Genomic DNA, 21022 nt, shown 5'->3' with positions numbered 1-21022 from the left:
AAGTGCAATACTGCAACAGTTGGTTATCTTATACGATCAATAAACTATATATTATACAATAAGTATTTATGAATAAGTCAATGATTTTCATTATTTCATTTTTCCTTGAAAACCTTACATGGCTAATTGAACTACTCCATGGTTAGTCCACTTCTCAGCCTTTCAAGTCATTGACAACACTGATATATATGAAGAACATGTAGGTAAAATATCAATGTCACTTCTAAAACTCCTATGTCCATTAAGACTGGGATGTGAGAGCTGACTAATGTGTGGTCTGCTTTAGTAAGCAGCAGCTCAGGTAACCTGCAATTGGAATCTATTGTTTTGCTGAAACATTTATTTACTACTTTGAAAATATTGTGATAAATTTTTGCTACTATGCATTTTTCATTTTTATTTGATAAATGTATTAGTCGAAGCAATATAATTTGTTATTTAAAATGTCTTTGAATCAAAAATATAACATTTGTTCAATATGCAAGTTCTAAAGGAATATAATTTTGCATAGTCATCATCATAACAAAAAATAGGGGAAGATTTGAATGGTGAAAAAATGACATTCTTTTGAAAATGTATTCCTCTTTCAGTTTTGTACTTTGATACCTAGTATATATAGCTTCTTGGCCATTAATGATGTATAAATCTTGTCGTCCACTACCAGACACTAACTCATTGTAGTGATGGGTGATAGATGTTCTATTAATGAGGTGATGTAACAGATAATAGGATGATGAATAGTTATATACAAGTCTCATCTATTGTTATCTGGTAGTACTTAATTACATTACTCTCAGTCTCTCGTTTATTTTATGGACAGTATCAGAAAATTAACCTTGTATGGAGTGCAATGTCCAGTTGGCTGCCAATTTCAACCATTATTTTGGGCTTGCTTGACATTACACACTATACAATTAATAATTCTCTGATTATTTATTTAGCAGTACATCTTTTGCTCAAGCACCAAATGCCACATCCATATAATGTAGATTATATCAGTTTTAGAATCTTAGGTTTAGCCTAGTACTGGTTACCTTTATATGCTGGTACACATGCTCATAAACAAGTGCTTTTTCAAGATCGCTGGAGTCATCTGGTAACTTAGGATAATAATTGGAATATATTCTTTTGAAAAATTATCATTAATATCCATATAAATCCATAAATTCTCTACAGATATTTAAAGATTATCACTATGATAACACATTGGAGAATCGAGCCAGCTTCCATGGGTAAACTGGTGCTACACATTAGATGTCTTCAATAGTTAATTTGTTTGTATTGTATTTACAGAGAGACTCTAGGCTTGTCCAATTACAAGATGAGGTATATTTTGCACATTTTATATATGTATATACCAGTTTATATGATTATAATCACATAGTTTGAAGTTTATAAGTACCATGTATTCTGCACCATTTAACAACTAGACTGTACATCCCTTTAATGTTCCACAATGCCTTGTAACTTTCTTTGATATATTGACCTAAAAAGAATTGGGATCGCTGACTGAATATAAAGAAGAATCTTAAGATTGAATAACTTACAGCTTTCTTTAATATTTAGACCAAATATAGTATAGGGAATGGACCAATTAAAGTACAGGGAATCGACCAAATATAGTACAGGGATTCAACCAAATAAAGTTCAGGGATTTGACCAAATATAGAAGAGGGATTTGACCAAATAAAGTTCAGGGATTTGACCAAATATAGAAGAGGGATTTGACCAAATAAAGTTCATGGATTAGACCAAATATAGTAGAGAGATTTGATCAAATATAGTACAGGGGTTTGACCAAATAAAATAGTAGGAATTGACTAAAAAAGTAGAGGGATTTGACCAAATAAAGTTCATGGATTTGACCAAATATAGTAGAGGAATTTGATCAAATATATTAGAGGGATTTGAACAAATAAATTAATGGGGTTTGACCAAATAAAGTACAGGCATTTGACCAAATAAAGTACAGGCATTTGACACAATATTGTTGAGGAATTTAACCAAAAAAAGAACAAGGATTTGACCAAATAAACATTTGGGTATCTGACCAATAAAGTAGAGGGATCTCAGACCAAATGAAAAAGAGGGATTATGGATGAGGAAATAAAAAAACGGGATGGATAAAACTACTAGGAACAAACTTTGGTTGGTTAAACTTGGTTTTAATATTGTATGGCTGACACTATCAAAGTGTTTAATTTTTTACTTATATTTACCATTCTGGCATTTAAATGCCGGTCAGAAGTTTCGGTCTTTTGAATACTTTGATTGTTCCAACTTCAAACCTTAAGGTTTTATGAAATCTTATATGCATATTAATAGTGTGCACTTTTTAATTTTTCCCCATTAAAACGGGGATTCACTTGTATATCAAAATTCATGTATTTGAACACTTATGCTTTTTAGTTTGAAAACAAGAAGTATAAGGCACACTTTATATTTGTTTTTCTTAGCATTTTATATTTAAAATAGTCATTCATCGAAGTATTACATTTTATTACCAAATATATGCAATAATTTATCATATTCATGCCAACTTCAACAGTTTTTTTTTTTATTATTAGAATAGAATAAATGCATACTTAATATCTTAGTTGCTTTTGGAAATGTTTCAGTGGTGAAATGATGATTTTAATAATTAGTTTTTTTTTTATAAAAATGAGAAGATGTGGTAATATATATAAAGATGGCCTATGAAACAAAACAACTTAGGAAAAAACAAATATGACAGATAAAAACTAACAACAACCACTGTACTGTGACAGGCTCCTGACTTGAGACAGGCACACAAAGAATGTGGCGGTTGAATATGTTGTGTCAGTGCTGAACAGTCCCCAAACCTGGGACAATGGTATAACAGCTCTACATCAGAACAAATTGAGAAAAAACAGTATAAAGCACTGTGAAACACAACTAACATAAAAACAAAAGACATAAAGCATTGAAATAAAAGTAATGGCTGTGAGTTACTGACAGCTTAGTAAATTCTAAGCCAATTACAACTAATAAATAATTCATATTCTATTGGGCTGAATTTATTTAAATCATTTGAATGAGATAGTCATTTGGAACTTCAAGCAAATGGTACTAATCTATTTTTGTAAGTATTAACAGTCAGAACTTCACTCAGAAGCCATTGAGTCAGTTACAACATTATCATTTGAAAACACTCACAGGTCTTTAAAGTAAACCTAATATGCAATAAGGGATCATGTGATGTTTTTTAGTACATTTGACCATGCTGATCCATATTTGACATCAGACTACGTATGTTGTTAAAATTTTCCTCCCGTGTAATCTATGGTGTGTAAAGACAAGGAAATACTGCACATTTTATATAAAGGATTAAGAGCAGAACAGGAAACTCTTTTAATCCTAACAAACTGGATTACACATTCTTAGCAGTTATAATAATGTCATCAGAGCCATTAAGAATCACTTAAATTGAACTCCAACCACGTTACATAAAAAGACATAAAAGGTGAATATGACTACAAATACATTATGGGTTATTTCTGTGTAAGTGCCAGCCATTATCACTCCTGGAGTAAAGTTATGATCCTTAAATGTCCAGTGTCATGTGTTCCAGCTGTTAAAATACAGGAAAAACGATAAAATTGGATGATTTCTGAAAAGGCAATAACGGATATTGTTAGATAGAAATGTACTGTGAGTGATGGAGTAAGAAATGAGAATTTCCTTTATATCACCTTGAATCAATAAGAAACTAACATTGTGTCTGTAAGCCGTAATTACAGAGTATTAGCATGGTCATATTCCTTTTTATATCTCAAGGTCACGTCTATACAACACGGAGTAAACAGTCTAATAACACACATTCACAACCTGCCAGTGTCAGTCAATAAGATTTTCTATAAGAATCAAAGTCTTATATTTTGAACAAATATATCATTACATACCCTACTCTTGAAATCAAAGTGGCTTCTGATTTCAGTCAGTTACCTTGTTTGTTTAAGTCTGATGAACTTAAAAATAAAACCTAGAAAAGGATTTATTTTAAAATATAACATTAAAGAGTGGTTTTTTTGCCCCTGCCGAAGGCAATGGTTGGCATTTTGTGAACAGTGAGTTACCCTTAACTCATTGTCTCTCCTTCCCTATTTCTGTCATAATCTTTCTGTCAATCCCATTTCCGTTTTCGCACTCTTAACTTATAAAGTTTGCCTATAATGCCAATTTGATTAAACTCAAACACAATGCTGTGAACTAAAACTCCCAAGACAGAGTTCCAATTTTTGATAAGTGACTCACTTACTGTTCAAGAGTTATGCCCCTTTATAACTTGCAAAATTGCATTTTTTTTTATTTCCCCACTTGAACTAATATATCTTTGTCTCATCCAAATTTTATGAAACTCATACACATTACTTAGAACCACAAAACACAGAGATTGAATTTAGGTTGTTAGTCATATACTGTTCTATAGTTATGCCCCTTATTAAGCTGGAAAATTTCAAAAAATTATCTGGACATTCATGTCCTCAGACACATTCTTGTTTATAACAGTAACATGAAACTCCTTGTTTTGTTATGTTCAGTGACGAATATAGCATTATGTCTCCTTATTTACATAATTCATTAAATATCTAGACCAATTATGTTCTGCTATTTGACAATCAAAGATGTTGAAAGATTTCAGATCTACCATAAAGTATTATATAGCTGATTTTCATTAACTTTATAGAAGTTATAATTAGTAGATTTAATTAGTTTTTTTTTCTGATCAGTTGTCATTGAGTGGAATAATGACACCAGTCATTGTCTAATAATTCTGTCGGGAGTAGTATATAGAATGTCATTTATAAATGTTCCTATTTTTAGCTCACCTGGCCCAAAGGGCCAAGTGAGCTTTTCCCATCACTTGGCATCCGTCGTCCGTCGTCGTCCGTCGTCGTTAACTTTTACAAAAATCTTCTCCTCTGAAACTACTGAAACTACTGGGCCAAATTAAACCAAACTTGGCCACAATCATCATTGGGGTATCTAGTTTAAAAAATGTGTGGCGTGACCCGACCAACCAACCAAGATGGCCGCCATGGCTAAAAATAGAACATAGGGGTAAAATGCAGTTTTTGGCTTATAACTCAAAAACCAAAGCATTTAGAGCAAATCTGACATGGGTAAAATTGTTTAACAGGTCAAGATCTATCTGCTCTGAAATTTTCAGATGAATCCGACAACCCGTTATTGGGTTGCTGCCCTTGAACTGGTAATTTTAGGGAATTTTTGCTGTTTTTGGCTATTATCTTGAATATTATTATAGATAGAGATAAACTGTAAACAGTAATAATGTTCAGCAAAGTAAGATTTACAAATAATTCAACATGACCAAAATGGTCAGTTGACCCCTTTAGGAGTTATTGACCTTTATAGTCAATTTTTAACCATTTTTCGTAAATCTTAGTTATCTTTTACAAAAATCTTCTTCTCTGAAACTACTGGGCCAAATTAATCCAAACTTGGCCACAATCATCTTTGGGATATCTAGTTTAAAAAATGTGTGGCGTGACCCGGCCAACCAACCAAGATGGCCGCCATGGCTAAAAATAGAACATAGGGGTAAAATGCAGTTTTTGGCTTATAACGCAAAAACCAAAGCATTAACAGCAAATCTGACATGCAGTAAAAGTGTTTATCAGGTCAAGATCTATCTGTCCTGAAATTTTCAGATGAATCAGACAACCTGTTGTTGGGTTGCTGCCCCTGAATTGGTAATTTTAAGGAAATTTTGCTGTTTGTGGTTATTATCTTGAATATTATTATAGATAGAGATAAACTGTAAAAAGCAATAATATTCAGCAAAGTAAGATTTACAAATAAGTCAGCATGACCAAAATGGTCAGTTGACCCCTTTAGGAGTTATTGACCTTTATAGTCAATTTTTAACCATTTTTCGTAAATCTTAGTTATCTTTTACAAAAATCTTCTCCTCTGAAACTACTGGGCCAAATTAATCCAAACTTGGCCACAATCATCTTTGGGATATCTTGTTTAAAAAATGTGTGGCATGACCCGGCCAACCAACCAAGATGGCCGCCATGGCTAAAAATAGAACATAGGGGTAAAATGCAGTTTTTGGCTTATAACTCAAAAACCAAAGCATTTACAGCAAATCTGACATGCAGTAAAAGTGTTTATCAGGTCAAGATCTATCTGTCCTGAAATTTTCAGATGAATCGGACAACCTGTTGTTGGGTTGCTGCCCCTGAATTGGTAATTTTAAGGAAATTTTGCTGTTTGTGGTTATTATCTTGAATATTATTATAGATAGAGATAAACTGTAAACAGCAATAATATTCAGCAAAGTAAGATTTACAAATAAGTCAGCATGACCAAAATGGTCAGTTGACCCCTTTAGGAGTTATTGACCTTTATAGTCAATTTTTAACCATTTTTCGTAAATCTTAGTTATCTTTTACAAAAATCTTCTCCTCTGAAACTACTGGCCCAAATTAATCCAAACTTGGCCACAATCATCTTTGGGATATCTAGTTTAAAAAATGTGTGGCGTGACCCGGCCAACCAACCAAGATGGCCGCCATGGCTAAAAATAGAACATAGGGGTAAAATGCAGTTTTTGGCTTATAACTCAAAAACCAAAGCATTTACAGCAAATCTGACATGCAGTAAAAGTGTTTATCAGGTCAAGATCTATCTGTCCTGAAATTTTCAGATGAATCGGACAACCTGTTGTTGGGTTGCTGCCCCTGAATTGGTAATTTTAAGGAAATTTTGCTGTTTGTGGTTATTATCTTGAATATTATTATAGATAGAGATAAACTGTAAACAGCAATAATATTCAGCAAAGTAAGATTTACAAATAAGTCAGCATGACAAAAATGGTCAGTTGACCCCTTTAGGAGTTATTGCCCTTTATAGTCAATTTTTAACAATTTTTTTGTAAATCTTAGTTATCTTTTACAAAAATCTTCTTCTCTGAAACTACTGGGCCAAATTAAACTAAACTTGGCCACAATCATCATTGGGGTAACTTGTTAAAAAAATGTGTGGCGTGACCTGGCCAATCAACCAAAATGGCTGCCACGGCTAATAATAGAACATAGGGGTAAAATGCAGTTTTTGGCTTATAACTCAAAAACCGAAGCATTAAGAGAAAATCTGACAGGGTTTAATTGTTTATCAGGTCAAGATCTATCTGCCCTGATGTTTTCACATGGATTGGACAACCTGTTGTTAGGTTACTGTCCTGAATTGATAATTTTAAGGAAATTTTGCCGTTTTTTGTTATTATCTTGAATATTATTATAGATAGAGATAAACTGTATACAGCAATAATGTTCAGCAAAATAAGATCTACAAATAAGTTTTCATGACCAAAATAGTCAATTGACCCCTTAAGGAGTTATTGCCCTTTATAGTTAATTTTTAACATTTTTCATAAATTTTTGTAAATTTTTAAAAAATATTTTCCACTGTTATTACTGGGCCAAGTTCATTATAGATAGAGATAATTGTAGCAACAAGAATGTTCAGTAAAGTAAGATCTACAAACACATCACTATCACCAAAACACAATTATGTCATGAATTTATCCGTGTCCATTGTTTAATATGCACAAGACCAAGGTGAGCGACACAGGCTCTTTAGAGCCTCTAGTTAGCTCACCTGACCTGAAAGGTCAAGTGAGCTTTTCTCATCACTTGGCGTCCGTCGTCCGTCGTCCTGCGTCCGTCGTCCGTCGTCCTGCGTCCGTCCTCCGTCGTCGTCGTCCGTAAACTTTTACAAAAATCTTCTCCTCTGAAACTACTGGGCCAAATTCTACCAAACTTGGCCACAATCATCCTTGGGGTATCTAGTTTAAAAAATGTGTGGCACGACCCGTAAAACCAACCAAGATGGCCGCCATGGCTAAAAATAGAACATAGGGGTAAAATGCAGTTTTTGGCTAATAACTCAAAAACCAAAGCATTTAGAGCAAATCTGACAGGGTAAAATGGTTGATCAGGTCAAGATCTATCTGCCTTGAAATTTTCAGACGAATAGGACAACCTGTTGTTGGGTTGCTGCCTGTGAAATGGTTATTTTAAGGAAATTTTGCAGTTTTTGGTTATTATCTTGAATACTATTATAGATAGAGATAAACTGTAAACAGCAATAATGTTCAGCAAAGTAAGACCTACAAATAAGTCACATGACCAAAATTGTCAGTTGACCCCTTAAGGAGTTATTGCCCTTTATAGTCAATTTTTAACAACTTTTCGTCATTTTTTGTAACTTTTCTAAAAATCTTCTTCTCCAAAACTACTTTGCCAAATTTAACCAAACTTGGCCACAATTATCATTGTGGTTTATAGTTTGAAAAATGTGTCCGATGACCCAGCCTGCCAAACAAAATGGCCGACATGGCTAAAATTAGAACATAGTGGTAAAATGCAGTTTTTGCTTTATATCTTTGAAACTAAGACATTTAAGGCAAATCTTTTAAGATTTAAATGTCCATCAGAATAAGATATATCCCCTCACAAATTTTGAGTTGAATCGGACAACCTGTTGTTGGGTTGCTGCCCGAAAATTGGTGATTTTAAGGAAATTTTGCAGTTTTTGGTTATTATCTTGAATACTATTATAGATAGAGATAAACTGTAAACAGCAATAATGTTCAGCAAAGTAAGATCTACAAATAAGTCAGCATGATCAAAATTGTTAGAGGACCCCTTAAGGAGTTATTGCCCTTTATAGTCAATATTGAACAACTTTTCGTCATTTTTGTAACTTGTATAAAAATCTTTTCTAAAACGACTTGGCCAAATTTAACCAAACTTGGCCACAATCATAATACTAGGGTATCTATTTAAAAAAAAAGTGTCTAATGACCCCACCTACCAACGAAGATGGCCGACATCAGTAAACACATTAACAGGTGAGCGACACAGGCTCTTGAGAGCCTCTAGTTTTAGTTAGACAACAACTAAGTGGCAACACATTATGATAATACATTAGAAGTCATTGATTTGTTCTATCTACGGTTGGCTGTTTTAATGCCCACCCCAAGGTGAAGGGGGCATTAAGTGTGAGCTGGTTGGCTCTAGTCCATTTGTCGTGTATGTCCCCAAAATTGGTTTCTTTTCTCTAACTTTAATTTTCCTCTACCAAATGTTATAAAACTTGTACACAATGCTCATTACTTATTACCTGTAAAACAAAACACAGATCAAGTTAGTAAACTGGCGGCATCACTTTTACCGTTCTTGAGTTATATGTCCCTTTATAATACTATTATGAAGGAGGGGCATCATCTGTGTCCATGATAAACCCATTCTCCATTTAAGATATTGATCAGTTTTCTCCTATCTTTTTGTCAAAAATATGCCAATGCTTAAAAACCAAGTTCAGACAAAGGTATAACCCTTCACTAATTCAAACTAAAATACAAAGTGTTCTTGAACACACAAATGCAGAAAAATCCTGTCATATATCCTCTAATTCTTATAGATTGTAATGCAAGGGGAATTATTTGTGCCACATTTACCACTGAATGCAGCTTTAGGTGAATCACATGTTTAGCCATTTCAATGAAACTACTTTATATATTAAGGAGATGGGGTTTTATTATCCTTGTCTTGTCAGCAATCATACCACATCTCCTTAACTCATAAAGTTGTTTCAAAAGTTAAGCAGATTGAAGCAAATTTTATATCACCTCCCTAAAGGACAATTATTAAGTCATATTAACCACTTTCAAAGACAAACATGACAAAGTCATAAGCTCTGCCAAGTTATTGAGTGAGTTCTGATACCTTAATATTATGTTTGCATATAATAAAACATTTTACTCAACACAACCAATAACTGATAGAAATATATCATTTCAAACTGGCTGATGTTTTTACATTGTAAAAAAATATCAAGAAGAAAATATTTTGCCCAGTTTTTCAATTAGTATTGTATGTGGAGTAAAGTTGTATCTGAAATGATATTTACATATGGTTTGTTATGTTGTTTGTCTGTGGAAAACATGTTCTTCCTGTCCTATTGTTGTCTACCAGATAATTGGTCTTTGGATCTCTTTGAAGCCTGTAATCCCTATCAGTATATTGATGTATAGTACAAAGATTCCTCAGGAATCAATGGAAAGTGTAATTTGATGGAATGAAATAGATGCAATGTTCAGGAAGATTTTATTTCTGTAACCAAACAATACGATGGTCCATTTAATGTAATTATTTCCTGTTTAACTGCTGCTGCAATATTTACTTCCTTTAATTGATTTGATTTGCTTTACATTTGTGATACTGGGGTTCTGAATGCATTTTCTACTTTCTATACACAGTCATTGCAGTCGCATGAAGCTGAGTTAGAAGCCTGTCTGGAAATGCCAATTAAATGTTGTATTTAGACAGCAACCCAACACAAGTTAATTATATTATGGAGAACTGATATATTGCACAAGTATTGGGTAGTAAAACTTTGACTTTCAGTACATGAATGCCACAATAAACCATTAAATTGATCATATAATATCTAGTAAATAAAAAATTGATAAGATTAAAAGGAGGGGATTGTAGATGGCAATTATACAGCAACCCAACAACAAATTGTAAAATCTAAAAGAGGAACATACAAACTTAAACAATCTCATGTCAATAATACATGAGCTAGAACAATAGAAATAAACCGTATGTAAGTGAACATCAATAAATAGATATAGGAAGATGTATGAGTGCCAATGAGACAACTCTCCATCCAAGTAACAATTTATTGAAGTAAACCATTATAGGTCAAGGTATGGCCTTCAACATGGAGCCTAATGGCTCACACTTACAGCAAGCTACAAAGGGCCCCAAAAATTACCAGTGTAAAACCATTGAAACAGGAAAACCAACAGTCTAATCCCTATAAAGAAATAAGAAGATTTGGTATGAGTGCCAATGAGTCTGAGACAGTGGGTTGAAAATATAATGATGGAAAGCCGACATGTAACTGATTGAACATTGAGTTGATATAAGATCCCAATAGAAATTATATTTTATAAGTCTTAATAGTACATGTATAAGTATACATGCACTTGCATTAAAGGTAGATGTCTATCCAATAAAGCACAGGGGAGGATCCAGCCATTTTTAAAAGGGGGTTTCCAACCCAGGATAAATGAGGGATTGCAACCATTTGTCCTCATTCAAATGCATTGATTGTCCTAAATAAAGGGGGGTTCAAACACCCCAGAACCCTCCCCCTAGATCCACAACTGACGAAGCTCATATGTAGTACACACGAAATGGAAGTTGTGATTATATAAAAGTTGTGAACTAAACTTCATGCTTGCAATAAAACATAATTTCTTAAACACCAACAAAAATTTAGATGTGAAATACCATAAATTAACTGAGTTAAATCATTTAGATTGTTGAACTTTATTGTGAATTGCATATGCAAATAACAGGAATTCTAAAAGATTAATTATATTCAAAATTAACATATTCAACATTTTGGTCCTTCATTTCTCAGTTCTGTTTGTCTATATTCCATATTGTACGTTATATTGACTCAACTTTAGGTCTGGCAGATGATTTATTAAGAAAATATTTGATGAAGTGGTAATTTGTCTGAACTTATCAAAACATTTGATGCAAAAACTCATATAGAATGTTATATTGAAATGGCAATGACACATGTAACTTCAAAACTTTGACAACAGCATTGCATAAAAAGAGTCCTGTTTTGTCAGTTTTGGATAAAGTCTTCTTAAATTAGGTAAAAGTTCTCGTTTCTTCTAATCACTTAAAAATTTTATATTGATTCCAACCTTGTCCATTGAAATACATGATCATACAACAGCAAAAATTTGCAAATTGGCTCTGTGGAAAAGCTGATCTCTGAATAACTAATTAAACCTCATGCTCTTCATTTGACAGAGATTCTGTTTGTTAATTAAATTTTATAACAAATTAAGCTTAATCTATAGCATGAGTGATGAATTCTCTGACGTTTTTGTAAAAAAATGTTGAATAAAAATGAATGTTATGGATGGCTCATCAATAGAATCTTGTAAACACCTTATTTTGACAAGATCGACTTGTGTATTGGCCCTCAATCAGAGAAATGATTTAGGGTTGAATTTTGTTTTCAAACAATCAAGTTATACACAATAATTGTAGTCACATCAAGCTAAGGAATTCCTGGATAAGTATATGTTTGTATATATAACAAGGAGAAATTATTTGTAGTCACACCAAGGAAATTTCTAACAACAACCATTTAACAGTAAAGGCAGGGTTTCTTTTTGTGTAAAACAACCCTGCTTGACAAATGGATGCAATGAAGATTGCCCCAAAATTAAGCTATATTTAAAATTTGATTTGACTTTTTTAAGTTTTAGTTCTGTCAAATGTTTTTTTTTTGTCTTAGAAATGTTTTTCAAGGTAATATTACAAGATTTGAATGTCTTGAATGACAAGCATTGGACATTATTCATGAAACATACATGATACTGTCATATATACTATCTCAGCAAGTCTTCATTGTATCTTTTTCCTACAATATCATTCATTCTTCATTCCTTCCCTCAATCACGATATCTTTTCCTACAATATCATTCATTCTTCATTCCTTCCCTCAATCATGATATCTTTTCCTACAATATCATTCATTCTTCATTCCTTCCCTCAATCACGATATCTTTTCCTACAATATCATTCATTCTTCATTCTTTCCCTCAATCATGATATCTTTTCCTACAATATCATTCATTCTTCATTCCTTCCCTCAATCACGATATCTTTTCCTGCAATATCATTCATTCTTCATTCCTTCCCTCAATCACGATATCTTTTCCTACAATATCATTCATTCTTCATTCCTTCCCTCAATCACGATATCTTTTCCTACAATATCATTCATTCTTCATTCCATCCCTCAATCATGATATCTTTCCTACAATATCATTCATTCTTCATTCCTTCCCTCAATCACGATATCTTTTCCTACAATATCATTCATTCTTCATTCCTTCCCTCAATCACGATATCTTTTCCTACAATATCATTCATTCTTCATTCCTTCCCTCAATCACGATATCTTTTCCTGCAATATCATTCATTCTTCATTCCTTCCCTCAATCACGATATCTTTTCCTACAATATCATTCATTCTTCATTCCTTCCCTCAATCACGATATCTTTTCCTGCAATATCATTCATTCTTCATTCCTTCCCTCAATCACGATATCTTTTCCTACAATATCATTCATTCTTCATTCCTTCCCTCAATCACGATATCTTTTCCTGCAATATCATTCATTCTTCATTCCGTCCCTCAATCACGATATCTTTTCCTACAATATCATTCATTCTTCATTCCTTCCCTCAATCACGATATCTTTTCCTACAATATCATTCATTCTTCATTCCGTCCCTCAATCACGATATCTTTTCCTACAATATCATTCATTCTTCATTCCGTCCCTCAATCACGATATCTTTTCCTGCAATATCATTCATTCTTCATTCCTTCCCTCAATCATGATATCTTTTCCTACAATATCATTCATTCTTCATTCCATCCCTCAATCATGATATCTTTTCCTACAATATCATTCATTCTTCATTCCTTCCCTCAATCACGATATCTTTTCCTGCAATATCATTCATTCTTCATTCCTTCCCTCAATCACGATATCTTTTCCTGCAATATCATTAGTTCTACATGTCATTAATAAGACAACGTTACTTCCTGTTCATAATAGTGGATTAAAATCTGTAAGAGGATAATTAAAAAAAAAACTTTAAGTTTCAATCAATAGCAGAGTGATTGTCTTTAAAAGACTTAAGTTGAGTAATCTTAAATTACTTGACATTCTACAAATAAATCTTGTTTCCTGGTGGAGATTGATAAACCAATAGTTAATACAGATTTTTCTCCTTATTGAAACTCTGTAATTCATAAAATGGCATGTTCTGAAATACTGCTTTAAGATATAAGATATATGTGGTGATATTTGTTGCCTGCTTGGTTATGATCAAAAATACTAATTGCGTTGCCTGCTTGGTTGTAATAAACATGTCATTGCAATGTGTTGCTGCTTGGGTTATATAGTTACCAATATGTCATGGTAATATGTTCCTGCTTGGGTGATATCAAAATGTCATGGTAATGAGTTGCTGCTTGGGTATTATCAAATCAATATGTCATGGTAATATATTGCTGCTTGGGTATTATCAAGATATCATGACAAAGTATTGCTGTTTGGTTACTATCCATTAGTTTTGATCTAATAAGTTATTACCCTGCTGTTGGATATAATTGTGTCCATCAAAGTACTTATTTTCTTTTCAAAATATGCAAATTGAAGCCATAACATTTTTAAATAGATCTCAAATGCTAAATTGTAAGTTATGTTGATAGTCACTTCAACACTTTTATTTCAGTCATTTCAGTTTTTCAGCCATCAAAACCTTGAAAAGATATGATACTTTGTTGCATGAAGCCCTCATATTTACCTGAGATCTATTACAGTTAATGCAACAAACTCGTCTAAAATATCTGCAAAGTTGCTTTGAAGATGATATTAATGTGTTTTAGAAGTAGGTTTTTCATTGACTCAACATTTCTGATGATTTTTATCACCATTTTACCTGTATGATCTCCACAAATTACCCATGATTGATTGTCACTACATAGAAACCTATAGAGTACTTGAGTTATAATGATGGAACAAGTAGATAAGGAGGACTAGGATTCCTCACTGATTATTTCGTTCTTTTAATGTTCCCTGCCTTATATAATTTGATTTTTTGCTCCATTGTATTATATGGAGTAGTTAACTTCAATGGCAACATCAATTAACTTGAGGAGATAATTAAGTAAACATTAGACATCAATTATGTAACATTATTATGTCTAGGTCTGTATCTGTAGGGACCAAAAACAAACAAAGTTCTTAAATGAGGAAAAGTACATTCTACGCATTTTCTCTGTGGTAGCTTTATTCAGAAGCACGTTTTTGTGTGTGCCTCAGAGTTCCCAAGACAAAAATTTCTATAGAGCTTGAAGTTTTATCAGATTATCAATACATATATTGTCAAATAAATAAAATACCAGGACACTCAATACAAATTATCAGAACATTTTATGACATTTTACAGACACTTTTATTTTGTATGAATATTCAGGATGACATTTTATGAAAATTATGTTTCTCAGATGACAGGGTTGAAAACTTAAACCTTGCTGTAAAATCTTAAATAATGAATTTAGAAGCAGGAAGGATACATAACCTAGACACTGCTAAAATAGTTTTTGCAAACGTTCTTCATCATGCAAATATGATGACATTTTTTAAAACATTTACGCAACATCCTTAAAACAAATTTGTAGAGTCAATTATTGCATGTTTTATTTGTTCACATTTCCATGGTAAAATGGCCATTAATTGCAAGGGAAATCAAATCACATTGCATACATTTTCAATCCATTCAAAGTACATGCCAATATGCAATTTATATAATGGAAGGATACCTGCATCAACATTATTGATAATAATAATTACTGTCAATCCCTGCTGCAGGTATGGTTCCAGACTTTTAATTAGTTCTTAATTTATCTTTTACTTAATTTGCTGTATGATAAAAAAATATTTGAAGTACAACAGCACACACAAACAGCACAAACATAAGAAAATAATAGATCAAGTCATCTTCCAACATCTTGATGAGGTAACTCAAGATCACATAATGCTTGTAAAATTGATAAATGCAAATAATTTCTTTTACAAATTGTGACTTGGATAGAGGGTTGTCTCATTGGCACTCATACAACATCTCCTTATATCTATTAACATAATTTGATAAAAAAAAAAAAAAAAAGCATTTATACTTATACATATATTTTAATCTCATTATATGGTAACAACAACTGGTTTCGATTTTCTGCTATTCTTTAGTTTTGATTTATTTCAACTCTTTTGTGGCAAGACTTGTTTTTTTCCTTGGCAGGTTAACTCACTGACGCTTATAACTTCTTTCAGCCTACGCATCAACACCGCTGGATAGGAATATTCCACATAATTGATTAAAGAATTCCCAAGTGTTCCATTAGACCCACAAATTCACTCTCCTTTAATTGTTTGCCAATAAATTCAAAATCGAGGATCAAATCAAATTTCCGTTATTTTCTAATTGTTTCACGTGGTTGAATTCATTTTAGATTTTAAGTTTCATTTGTATTATATAATTTGATAAGTATGTTAACACAAGATTTATTTTATGTGAAAGGTTCCAACTTTTAAAAGCATCAAAATGAAAGAAAAGTTGAATTAAGTTTTGATTTAAGTCATTGACATTTGTTTCAGAAATTTTAATTTGATTACAGATATGTACTTTATTGTCATTGTTATTTTCTGGTGTTAGAAAGTTTGAATATAATATAATTATCCTCATGAAAACTTGATTAAGTTGTTGAATGTATATGACAAATGAAAATAATGTCTACAATATTTGATCCATTTAATAAATCCTAAAAAGTGTTCTCCAATTTATTTATATTGTAGTCCTGTGGTGTTGAGTTGTCATTTTAATGTTATATTTCACATGGCTATAAAAGAGGGAGGTTTGGCATGTCACAAAACCAGGTTCAACCCACCATTTTTTTTTCTTTAAAAATGTCCTGTACCAAGTCAGGAATATGGCCATTGTTATATTATAGTTCGTTTCTGTGTGTGTTACATTTTAAAGTTGCGTCGTTTGTTTTCTCTTATTTTTTAGTGTAAATTCACATTGCAATAAGACGTGTCACGATACTTGTCTATCCCAAATTCATGTATTTGATTTTGATGTTATATTTGTTATTCTCGTGGGATTTTGTCTGATACTTGGTCCGTTTCTGTGTGTTACATTGTAGTGTTGTGTCGTTGTTCTCCTCTTATATTTAATGCGTTTCCCTCAGTTTTAGTTTGTTACCCCGATTTTGTTTTTTGTCCATGGATTTATGAGTTTGAACAGCGGTATACTACTGTTGCCTTTATTTGTAAACTCTAACAAACTGTGATTTGTTACTCATTAATCAAGATAAAATCTAGGCATTTTTATGATGAAGTTTTTTAATGATATACTTACGGTACTTGCTTCCAAATTGATCAAAAAAGGTTCTGAAAATATGGAAAAATTAATTACAGTTTATATGAAAAGATTTCTAAGGAAAATCAATTTCAATGGTTCATATGTTGGAAACAAAGTTAGTATAAAAAAATGAAGTCTTAATAATGAATTGTATATGACCATAATGATGTCAAGTATTATTTTTGTTGGCATTGATAAGGATTTTCTCTTTTACAAGAAAGTTATGATGAGAAATCCAACTTTTTAGCCAAAAATCTTAGATAATTTCAATGCTTAAAGATTTTAAGAAAGTTAAGCTTGACACTTTGTGATGTCGCTGATAAATTCTTTTCATAAATTATGACGTTGCAGATAAGTAATCTGCTTACGTTGTAAAGATGATACTTGAATGAGACTGAGCAGAGTATTACACAGTTGAATGGAAGGACAATATTATTGCTGATGAGACAAATATCTACCAAAGACTTCAAAGTAAATGGTAATGACAATAGGGCACTGTACTGAGCCTTCAACAAGGAACAAACCCATACAAATACATCTGTTAATGGTAGTTTTCATTAATTAGAATTACATCAGTGATTTGATTCTTAGCTTCACATCCTGATTTTTCAGTCCCGTCACACTAGATCTACATGATAACTTAGATCAAACCTTTAAGAAATTCTCTTGTCATGAGTTAAAACATTAAAATATGGTCTTGGTTTTATAGGAACACAACTTCTTCATTAAACTTTTCTAGTTCTACACTTTGGGTATTAAGCTGAATTTTGTCTCTGTTTGACATTTAGATCTGCTCCTAATTAAACCTTCTGATGTCAAGCAACAATCACTTTTTGATTGTGACGTCAAATTTTTAAATTGTGATGTCAAATTTTATGGGAACTTGTTTGATTTTACGTAATGGTGGACAAATTTGCATACACGTGTAAATATGTCTATAAAAGCTCAACATTAAACATTCACTCAGGTTTTAACATTTAACATTTAAATTCATCATCCAGAATTCCATTTTCATCATTTAAACATCCTAAAAAGCATTTCAGCTTTCAAATTAGTTGCGAAGTGTTACGTAAATAGTCTTTTCATTTGTAACATGACGTTGGTTACGTTTTAAGATTAACTTTGACACTTGAAACTCTGAATTAGTCTTCCTTATTGATATCTGTCATATCAGATTCTAATAGAACATGGTAATATTATACAATTTATTCCAGGGAGGGATAATTGGATTATTGCTGGTAATTGTTCACCAAATTTGATGGATCTAAAGTCATTATTCTCAGTCAAATCAACAATATTTAATCATTTGTCAGTTATAACTGCTTGGTTTCTATGTTTGTACAAAATATTTATGTGTAATGATTGACCATTGCTGTGTGAGTCAATCATACAATATCTGTATCTTGTCAAACATTAGAGTAAACTGGTTAGACAGGGGTTAGCTATGCTTAATTTGTCTCCATATAACTCTCTTCCTTGATTGGTTCTTTGGAAGTGATAATCTTAGATATTATTTTGAAAAGGCATGTACAATTTGTATCTTCATCAATTTAATAAACCTTGGTGAAATATTCTTCCTTTTCTAAATAACAAAATTTGTCTCCTACATTCTGGAATTAGAATTAAGCAAAGTTTCCAGTACATTATGAGTCTTACATCAATATATTATCACTGGTAACTTCTCATCACTTGGTGTTCATCCCCATAATTTGTTTTGAAATATTATTATCTAAAACTTAAGTTGGCAGATGAAATTAACTATTGAGCACTACCATCATGTGGGTGTTTTGTTGTAAAGTTATGAGTGATAATAATGCTGCCTGAGGATACTTAAACCATGGACAGGTGCTGATTCTGGGACTGTGCAGGCACAACTAAAGACAACAATATGATATAATCTGATTTTGGGCAGGCACATCTAAAAACAACAATAAATTGGTTGCTATCTATGGACAGCCTCAACTAAAAGACAACAATTCATGAGGTGCTGTGATTTGGGACAGATACAACTAAAGACAACAATTTATGAGGCACTGATTAGGGATTACAACTAAATACAACAATTTATGAGGTGCTGATTTGGGAAAGGGGCAACTAAAGAACACAATTTATGACTTGCTGACTAAATGGGACATAAGTATTATGAATTGCTGACTAAATGGGACATAAGTATTATGAATTGCTGACTAAATGGGACATATAAAGTACAACTGAAGACAATAATTTATGAGGTGTTGATTTTTGACAGCCACAACTCAAGATCAAAATTAATAAAGTGCTAACTCGGACAAGTACAACGAAAGACACAAAACTTAATGATGGAGGTCTCATTGAGGGGTTCCGATCCCGGATCCAGCTTACTGTTTTGTCAGATTTCCGTATCCCGCTTACACTATGTACTTAAGCAATTATAATTTTTTTTGTCATTTCTCCTCGTCCCACTAGACCTCATTTCTCGTTTTCACGACATAATAATTTGACTTTCTCGTGTCACGCTTACAAAAAATCAGCAATCCCGTGTCACACTTAGACCCCAATGAGACCCACAATGATGTGCTGATTTTAGTCAGGCACAATTAAAGAGGACCATTGATGAGGGACTTATTTAGTTAAGCACAGCTAAAGATAACAACTTATTAAACGCATATTTGGGACAGCCAACACTACAGATCAATCATAATCATTTTTAACTTGACATAGAACAGGCCCAGTGTGACAGTGTTCTGAAATCTCTTCGGTAGATATTAATTCTTAGATTTATAATGACTAGCATTGAAGATATGCTTTTTCTGAAGCTTGAAACATAGTTGAAACACTGTTGATTTTTCACTCCAAAAAATGAACAAATTTCGGGCCAAGTGGGCTTTTCTCATCACTTGGCATCCGTCGTCGTCCTGCGTCCATCGTTCGTCGTTAACTTTTACAAAAATCTTCTCCTCTGAAACTACTGGGCCAAATTGAATCAAACTTGACCGCAATCATCATTGGGGTATCTAGTTTAAAAAATGTGTCCGGGGACCTGGCAAACCATCCAAGATGGCCGCCATGGCTAAAAATAGAACATAGGGGTAAAATGTAGATTTTGGCTTATATCTCTGAAATCAAAGCATTTAGAGCAAATCTGACATGTGTAAAATTGTTTATCAGGTAAAAATCTATCTGCCCTGAAATTTTTAGATGGATCGGAGAACCTGTTGTTGGGTTGCTGACCCTAAATTGGTAATTTTAAGGAAATTTTGTCGTTTTTGGTTTATATCCTTGAAACCAAAGCATTTTAAGGAAATCTGCTATGAATAATATTTTTCATTAGGTCAAGATCTATCTGCTCTGAAATTTTCAGACCAATAAGGCAATTTGTTGTTTGGTTGCTGCCCCTGAATTGGTAATTTTAAGAAAGTTTTGCAGCTTTTGGTTATTATCTTGAATACTATTATAGATAGAGATAAACTGTAAACAGCAATAATGTTAAGGAAAGTAAGAGCTACAAATAAGTCAGCATGACCAAAGTGGTCAATCGACCCCTTAGGAGTTATTGCCTTTTATAGTTAATTTTTAACAATTCTCATAAATTTTGTAAATTTTTGTAAATTTTTCAAACTATTTTCCACTGTCACTTCTGGGCCAATTTCATTATAGGTAGAGATAATTGTAATTATAAAGCAGCAAGATTGTTCAGTAAAGTAAGATATACAAACACATCACCATCACCAAAACACAATTTTGTCATGATCCATCTGTGTCCTTTGTTTAATATGCACATAGACCAAGGTAAGCGACACAGGCTCTTTAGAGCCTCTTGTTTTTTATTGACCCTTTGATATCTTTTTGTCTGTTTGATACACTTAAAATTCATTCATTGTTATAATCAGGATTAAATCTAATAGTTTTAAGTTTAATCATAATAGTACTAGATTTATTGTAATTTC

The 21022-nt window shown here is 32.4% G+C and overlaps 1 protein-coding gene across 19 annotated transcripts in view; it reads left to right on the top strand.

Moving 5' to 3' along the window:
* The window catches only part of LOC139493299 (synaptotagmin-7-like), a 151160-nt gene that overhangs the window by 108480 nt on the left and 21658 nt on the right, over window positions 1–21022 (top strand). For 9 of the 19 annotated variants that reach the window (XM_071281555.1, XM_071281559.1, XM_071281554.1 and 6 more), the window contains one exon: window positions 1294–1326. The exons of the other annotated variants lie outside the window; for them this stretch is intronic. In XM_071281555.1, coding sequence (XP_071137656.1) covers window positions 1294–1326 — 33 coding nt within the window. The remainder of the gene's footprint in view (window positions 1–1293; window positions 1327–21022) is intronic. 19 annotated transcript variants of the gene reach the window in all.

The sequence above is a fragment of the Mytilus edulis genome, chromosome 10 (assembly GCF_963676685.1).
Source record: "Mytilus edulis chromosome 10, xbMytEdul2.2, whole genome shotgun sequence".
NCBI lineage: Eukaryota > Metazoa > Mollusca > Bivalvia > Mytilida > Mytilidae > Mytilus > Mytilus edulis.
The sequence above is the reverse complement of the archived record's forward strand: the minus strand, read 5'-3'. Positions and strand labels throughout refer to the sequence as shown.